The sequence below is a fragment of the Cynoglossus semilaevis genome, chromosome W, assembly GCF_000523025.1.
Source record: "Cynoglossus semilaevis isolate Cse_v1.0 chromosome W, Cse_v1.0, whole genome shotgun sequence".
Taxonomy (NCBI): Eukaryota; Metazoa; Chordata; class Actinopteri; order Pleuronectiformes; family Cynoglossidae; genus Cynoglossus; species Cynoglossus semilaevis.
The window spans coordinates 9,684,284-9,692,771 of NC_024327.1; the positions used below are offsets into that span (position 1 = coordinate 9,684,284).

An 8,488-nucleotide genomic window follows, 5' to 3' on the forward strand; every position below is an offset into this window, starting at 1 on the left:
TCCCGCCGGCTGCTAAGGGCGCTACGGCTAACATCAGCTCGCTCCAGCACAAGCACCCGGAGGCGTTCTACGTGGTTGCAGGGGATTTAAACCATGTAAACCTGACAGGCACCCTGCCTAAATTTTACCAACATGTCAACATACCGACACGGGGAGATAACACGCTGGACCGTGTGTACACCAACAAGAGAGACACATACAGAGCCGTCCCTCACCCCCACCTGGGTTTCTCCGACCACATCTCCATCATGCTGGTGCCTGTCTATCGCCCCCTGCTCAGACACCACGCACCCACACAGAGGATCATCACAGTGTGGCCCAGTGATGCTGTCCCCATATTTTAGGACTGTTTCCAGTGCACGGACTGGCAGATCTTCAGGGAAGCAGCTTCGAAAGACTGGTCATAGCCCGCATCAAGGACTCCATCGACGTCACTGAGGACCTGAGGACTGAGTACGCATACAGGAACAACAGATCCACAGAGACTGAGGAACAGCTTCCTCCCTGAAGCTGTGAGACTGTTGAACTCCGGTGGACTCCTATAACCCCCCCGTCCCCCCCACATTGACTCTGCCAAATACCCCTACTCATGTACAATCGCCACTTTCTCTTTCTCTCTTGCACTACGCCGAACTATTCCCCTCTGTCACTTGTACTCGAGCCGGTACCGGGGAAACTAATTTCGTTCATCCCATGTCTAAAATGTGTTGCAATGACAATAAAGAACCTTGAGTCCTTGGAAAAAAAGGGCAGTGTGGCTGCAGGTTTTTGTTCCAACCAACCAAGAGCACATAGTTTGACCAATCAGCTGTCTGAAGACTGAGACCAGTTGATTAAACCTGTCAACTCAGGTGTGCTACTGCTTGGTTGGAACAAAAACCTGCAGCCACAGCGGCCCTTCGTGGAACAGTTTAGACACCCCTGAACTAGGTTAACACTGCCCCCTAGTGAAGGTATTGCTTAACAGCAATGCCAAATGTAAAGCATGCAGTACTGTATATGGACAGTGAAGTTTGGAAGTATGTACGTACAGAAAGGGAGCATAAAATAGGCTTTTTTTTTCCAGATGTCATCTGTATGCCACTCAGCAGGGTTTTTTTTCTCTTCGAATCAGTGATTTATTTTTCTCCTTTCCTTTAAAGCAAGGCGATAGGCTTGTTGTTGACTGGTGTGTTCAGGTACTGTGATGTCAGAGGGTCCTGGGAGGTGTAGGAGGTGTAGAGGCTTGTGACCTGTACGTCAGATAGCGGCAGGTTCACACCAGTGAGTGCTGGAGGGTTGTTGGTAGTTCCCAAGTCACAGTCTGATAATCTGAGGGGCGAGTTAGTGATGGTGCCCAATGCATCAAAGTTGAAGCTCCCATCTTTCATCTCTTCCCACAGATTACCTGAGCACATGGAGAGTGATGGTTACGTACTGAGGAGGCTTTTACACTAAAGTCTTTTAAATCAACACAGATCAACAACTATGCATTTTTCTTATGGACATGTGAACACACGGTGTTGAATTTGTACTTTAAATAACTCTATGACCTTACTTAATAAGCTTTGTCATCTTTTGTCAAAATACCCAATGTCTCAATAGGATCATTCTCTACTGTTAAAAATGTATCTAAAAATTATCTTTAAAAAGAAAAGAAATAAGAATGGTGGTGCTTTGGCCCAGAGGCAATGTCTCTGTCATTAGTGTGGAACCCCAGGGTTCACCTCCTGGGCAAGATCGAATCCCGGTTAGGGCGGTTGGCACCTTCCAGTGGACTCACCACTCGCTGGAAGGGTCAGGAGGGTTTGTACGGTGCAGTGTGATTTGGGTGGCGGTCATGGAGACTGCTGCCCCCGCGACCCGGTAACGGATAAGCGGATGAAAATGGATGGATGGATGGAAATAAGAGTGAGGCTGTATATGATTAGTCACACTCAGAACAATGTATCACTGTCACTGTCATCATGACAGTTATAAACATTGCTGACTTTGTGAGTAGTGAACAAAATCAGCAGTGTTGTGTGGTCAGGCTCTAGTTTGTAAACCCAGTATTCAAACAAGCAATGACCAATCACATTTATCCCTCTCTTCCCCCATTTCTCTTCACCCCCATTTTCCAAAAGGTGGTTTAATGCCATAGAGTGTTGTTTACCTTGAAAAGCAAAATCCATGATGCTGGGGTCCAGTGCATCCACCTCTGTGTTGGTGTCACTGTAAATGCTGTAGATGTCTTCTGGGTGTTTACCCAGCTGCTGACGGAGTGGACTTTGGGAAAGGTCAAGAACTGTGTCCAGGGGAGGTGTCTCGGCTGGTGCGGGGGACATGGGGGCCAGCCGAGCCTGGAGCTGGGCCTGGAACTGGTGGTGCTGGTGTAGGGGTAAATGTGGGAGGGACAGAGTGACTATAGACTGGGGATGCATCTGTGTGGGCACAGACCGGGTGAGTCCAGTTTGACTGCCAGGTAGTCTGGTCAGGCCAGGCTCTAGAATCTTCCTTCTGCAGTTCTCTGGACGGTCAGTGATCAGTTTGTCCAACTCTTCTACAGAGAGCAGAATAAAAGACTGATTAGACTTAAAGTCAATCTGTGTTGATATTTTTAGTTTACAGTTTTGCCCTTCTACTATATGGGGCTATAGAGCAACACTGTCGGACAAGACTGAAGAGAAACAAGTAGGGGGAAAACATTAACCTCATTTGACAATAAAGCAGCATTTCCACTGCTATAGTTTACTTCTTTGCCTTCTTCACTCCTGACAAAAAAATGAACAAACTCTTTGTGCTGATTAAGAACATGTGTGGGTCATACTAGAACAGCGTCCTTACTCAGGGTCTGTAGCCAATGTGGCTTCTTTTGTCATCAAAAGTGGTTCAGACTTAAAATGCTTAGAACTGGACATCTAAAAGTTAGGAGCCAGCAAATGAGTTTCCTCCATAATGTTCTGGTGTTTGTCCCTCATTGGGGAAAACATCCTGATTTGTAATTGTGTTTCCTATATTAATTGGGAACAACAGTCCTTTAGAAGCCAGTGGTTTTAAATAAAGTTCAATAAAGTTTAGAAGAAAAGGTTCTGAAGCTGTCAACATGAAGGAGGCTCAACAACAGTCCCAGGTACAAAATGTGTAGAAAAGGGGATTTTACACTTTTCCCTCTGTGACCTGACCTTTGACATGAACTCTTTTGGTCAAATTCAAACTGTATGAGATTTATAATCTTACTGTGTTAAGAAACAAATAGAACTGTACAGAGCTAAAAGTTTAAACCAACTGTGGTAAGTAAACTTGTCTAACACTTCTTTGATTGTGAGAGATTTTCATTAACATTTCAACATGAGATATTATGGCTTAGGTATAGTTTGTTTGTGACTGATGCGTGAAGACATTTTGGTGGGAGAGTGTACATCTCACCAGGGTTAGCCATGCTGCGGCGGATGGCTGGCAGGTCCTTGCGTTTCCACTTCTGCATCTCTTCCTCCATCTTGTCAATTTTGGCAGGGTTCAGCGCCCACAGACAGCCCTTACGGGAGGAACTGCTCATCTTGTTCTCCACCTTCTCAAAGCACTTGTTGAGGGACAGATTGTGTCTGACTGAGTTCTTCCATCCATCAGGTGCCGTCTGCAGAGAGAAAGAATTAATGAATAATCAGCCCAGTGTCGTTCCCTTCTAGATTTGACATGTGATGTTGATAGTTTTTTGTACCTTAAAGTAGGGGAAATGTTCTTTCATAAAGCTATAAATCTCACTGACTGGGAGGCTGCCAGTTTTGCTGTTTTTTAGAGCCATGGCAATCAGACAGCTGAAGAAGAAAATGGGTTTAAATTACATCTGTTTACAATATAAAAGATGGGAAACAACAAATATGTACATAATTAGTAGGGATGTCCAATATTAACTTTTTGTATATCCGATATCTGATATGCCAATATTGTCCAAACACTTAATTTCCGATTCCGATATCAACTGATACCAATATAGCAGGGCAGTGGTGGGAGTTATTTGTCAAAACCCAGGCATTGTGTTATCAGGTTTTTATTATCGGAGGAAAAACCAATATAAATTCTTACAGATATTACAAAATATGCTAATATTGGGCCGATAATATCAGTTGGCCGATATTATTGGACATCCCTAATAATGAGTTATCTGTGTGTTAGCTGACCTGTAGGAGTAGATGGGTTTGGGGAAGGACTTGGGCTGCAGCTCCTGGTCCTGTGGAGCCAGCTGAGGTTGTGAGTAAAGACTTTGGTCACGGAAGGGGACATTGCTGTAAAGCCCAGTTGTTGAACACTGGTTAAAAAAAAAGATGGAAAATGCAAAAGATAGGAAATAATTATAATCTCTTCTGTGGCATTTGTTTTCCCCCGACCTAAAATATTCAGGTTCATTAGCCACCGACCTGTTGTCCAGTTTGGGTTAGAGAGAACACCGGCTGAGGTGTGGGCTGGTAGACTGAGGAAGGGCACTGGTAAGCTGGAGAAGGAAGTCCATTCATAGAGAACGGAGACATCTGTGGAACAAACACAAGAGTGACTGCTTATAGAAAGCAATACACAACATGAGTATTTCTCATCTTGAATTGCTATGAAAACGCACACTTCCACTATGTGTGTTGACCATGCTGATGGCCAAAGGGCTGTGCTGCATGGAGCTCTGCAGCATGGAGCTCTGTCCTGTTGGCATGGGCAGACTGCTGAGCTGAGCTGTTAGGAACACAGGAGGAACAGGCAGAACAAGAGATTTTAATATGTACTCCATTTGATAACACATCTGATTTATACAGTCATCTTACATTCTTTAGTATTAGTTAAGTACAGTACTATTAATTACTTGATAAAAAAATTAAAAGACATGGAACAGCATGAGCAACGGAAAATGTCAAAACATTGAAATAAAATATAATTAATACTGTACATTTGAATGGGATACACAGTAATAGTGGATGGTTGGGATGATGATAGTCACATATATTAAATATTTATGATATTTATGTAATTGGCAATCCATTTATTTGATTAATGTTCAGTTAAATGCATCTTTGTGTTTTTGTTTGGTTTATTTTGTATTTCTTAATTATAAACATTATCACAGTAGTTTTCATATAAGCATTGGTTATAAAGAAAGCAGGATAAACATGTCATATAAATATGGGCAATATAAATAAGGTGTGAGATTTGATACGTTTAGGTAATATTTCTGTCATATATTTATTAATTTATATATTTAACTTTATTTTTCTCTCTTATTGATATTTTGCTAACTGCATTTAGAACCAAAGTTATTCCACAGAGCCTGCTGTAGCTCAGAATTATGAGACGTGTAGCAGCTATCATTTATATCTGGGCATGGATCCTGATGTTGTTGTCACTCAGATTATTTGCTGTATCAGATTACAGAACTCACTTATCAGTCAACAGTCACTTTGATCTCGGGGTACATTCTTCATCAGTTTTGAAATGTGCTTTGGGTTTTTTGCTTTTGTTGGAAGAGAAAAAAGGAAGGAGAAGAGCCTGACAAAATTTTACTTCTTCCTTGCAGTTTCAACAATATTCTCCAGGTTTCACTGTGTCCTTTATAATATTTTAGTTCCAGACTAAACTAAAATCTTTCCCCAGTGTCTTTTCTAGTTTTTTATTTGGGGGTTGAAATATTTAGTTTTCTACTTCTATCAGGTACCGTGTGTTACCATCTGTTTAAATGTTTTAATAATTTAGTGCTTTTGCTTTGTTAGTTGTAAGTCAATGATGCTTTTGCGTGTCAGACCAGGCCCTGACCTTATTTAAAACATAAACCACAATTTTTTTCAAGGGTTATTATATTATTAAAATAATTGGTGGCAGGTTTTGTGAAAATACTTTTTTTCCTATATGCAATGAAATGTACAAAAGCTTCCTAATCAAAACATCTCAGAGCAAACACCCTGAGATGCAGCTGTGTTCATATCTGCGGGGGGGCAGTAAATTCAGAAGAATCCAGGGCTGCTGTCCAATCAAAGAGATGATGTGGATTTTTAAATTATGCACTGTCCCCCTCCCTGACATCTCACCTGTCTGCTGCTCCAGCAAACTGCCCTGGGAGGGCCCGTTATTGTGGCCCCGGCTATCAGCGATCTGCTGTATTCTGGGCACATCTACGGAGGTGAGCCACGACAGAGACTGTAGATCCTCAGGGAGGTCCTCTTCCCTCAGCTGGGAGGGATCTGTGGTCAGAAGCCTGCAAGGTAAGGGGGGAGGGGAGAGATTGCTTGGTTGATGGTTGTTGTTTGGTTGGTCGGAGAAGTGTACAAGATTTTAAATGTAAACGCTGGAGTGTTCTGTCCTTCAATGTCAAAACCACCAATTTCAGAATCAAAAAATGAAGACATAAATCTACAAGGTGAAGTCATTGAAGCTGTTTGATTCAGGTTTTAGCTCAGGAGATTATCTGTTGAGCAGTGGTGGTGAAAATGAACAATGAAAGCTTTTCCTTCCACAAAAAATCATCTGGTTATCATTGTGAAATCGATCCTAGAATAAAATGGACATTAAATTATTAATTTAAGTCCACATTTCAAAATTCTCCCCTCAGTAATTTTACCAACTTGTTATTACTATTTTACGGAGCAACCCAAAATGTTCAAAGGGCCATAGTGGACCAAAAAAACAAAAAAGAAACCTGTCTGGAGCCGGAAAAAATTAAAAGCCTTATATAAGCCTTATATGAAGGCAACACAGCTGTAAGTGTACATCTTACACTTACAGCTGTGTTATACACTGTATAAAAAAACTATAGTGTGTTGCATTTATGAAATCAATGAACTGCTGCAGAGAACACAGAATTGTGTTTCTGCATGTAACAAAAACATTTTGAACTTGAAAAAAAGACACATGGTGCCGGCGCCTCTTCTTTTTAGTACTTTCAGCGCACAATACCGCAGCAAATCAATAGGGCAGCCTTCTTCTTTTTGTCTAGCATGTTGCTAATAACCGGCGTCGGAGCTTTAACATAAATCTTTATTGACAGTTGTCAATAGATAGGACAGTCAGCTGGGGCCGACGGGCCCTTTTCACCCGCACAGCTGCTCGTGTTCGATGATCAGACCGTACAGTGTGAGTACATAAATCGTGAGCTTTGGCCGTACATCGTAGACGATTACTCGTACAGTGTGTGATGGTATCAACGACAAGTTTTCAAAAATCGTACAGTGTATGCCCGGCCTAAGCTGACGTCTGTGAGGCGTGAGCGATATTTGTTTTTAATATACAGGGAGTGCAGAATTATTAGGCAAGTTGTATTTTTGAGGATTCATTTTATTATTGAACAACAACCATGTTCTTAATGAACCCAAAAGACTCATTAATATCAAAGCTGAATATTTTTGGGAGTTGGAGTGGGGCTTTTTTAGTTTTAGCTATTTTAGGAGGATATCTGTGTGTGCAGGTGACTATTACTGTGCATAATTATTAGGCAACTTAACAAAAAACAAATATATACCCATTTCAATTATTTATTTTCACCAGGGAAACCAATATAACAGCTCAACATTCACAAATATACATTTCTGACATTCAAAAACAAATCAGTGACCAATATAGCCACCTTTCTTTGCAAGGACACTCAAAAGCCTGCCATCCATGGATTCTGTCAGTGTTTTGATCTGTTCACGATCAACATTGCGTGCAGCAGCAACCACAGCCTCCCAGACACTGTTCAGAGAGGTGTACTGTTTTCCCTCCTTGTAAATCTCACATTTGATGAGGGACCACAGGTTCTCTATGGGGTTCAGATCAGGTGAACAAGGAGGCCATGTCATTAGTTTTTCTTCTTTTAGGCCCTTTCTTGCCAGCCACGCTGTGGAGTACTTGGATGCGTGTGATGGAGCATTGTCCTGCATGAAAATCATGTTTTTCTTGAAGGATGCGGACTTCTTCCTGTACCACTGCTTGAAGAAGGTGTCTTCCAGAAACTGGCAGTAGGACTGGGAGTTGAGCTTGACTCCATCCTCAACCCGAAAAGGCCCCACAAGCTCATCTTTGATGATACCAGCCCATACCAGTCCCCCACCTCCACCTTGCTGGCGTCTGAGTCGGACTAGAGCTCTCTGCCCTTTACCGATCCAGCCACGGGCCCATCCATCTGGCCCATCAAGACTCACTCTCATTTCATCAGTCCATAAAACCTTAGAAAAATCAGTCTTGAGATATTTCTTGGCCCAGTCTTGACGTTTCAGCTTGTGTGTCTTGTTCAGTGGTGGTCGTTTTTCAGCCTTTCTTACCTTGGCCATGTCTCTGAGTATTGCACACCTTGTGCTTTTGGGCACTCCAGTGATGTTGCAGCTCTGAAATATGGCAAAACTGGTGGCAAGTGGCATCTTGGCAGCTGCACTCTTGACTTTTCTCAGTTCATGGGCAGTTATTTTGCGCCTTGGTTTTTCCACACGCTTCTTGCGACCCTGTTGACTATTTTGAATGAAACGCTTGATTGTTCGATGATCACGCTTCAGAAGCTTGGCAATTTTAAGAGTGCTGCATC

General features: G+C 42.3%; 1 protein-coding gene across 1 annotated transcript in view; it reads right to left on the bottom strand.

Annotated features, from left to right (window-relative positions):
* Positions 1 to 584: 584 nt before the first annotated feature.
* LOC103397155 (forkhead box protein N4-like) overlaps positions 585 to 8,488 on the bottom strand; it is a 12,947-nt gene continuing 5,043 nt past the window's right edge. Inside the window, exons 2-9 of the mRNA XM_025052702.1 lie at positions 6,024 to 6,190; positions 4,576 to 4,680; positions 4,377 to 4,510; positions 4,140 to 4,267; positions 3,680 to 3,776; positions 3,388 to 3,595; positions 2,135 to 2,521; positions 585 to 1,387 (exon numbers count right to left, since the gene is read on the bottom strand). Coding sequence (XP_024908470.1) covers positions 1,137 to 1,387; positions 2,135 to 2,521; positions 3,388 to 3,595; positions 3,680 to 3,776; positions 4,140 to 4,267; positions 4,377 to 4,510; positions 4,576 to 4,680; positions 6,024 to 6,190 — 1,477 coding nt within the window. The 3' untranslated portion in view covers positions 585 to 1,136. The remainder of the gene's footprint in view (positions 1,388 to 2,134; positions 2,522 to 3,387; positions 3,596 to 3,679; positions 3,777 to 4,139; positions 4,268 to 4,376; positions 4,511 to 4,575; positions 4,681 to 6,023; positions 6,191 to 8,488) is intronic.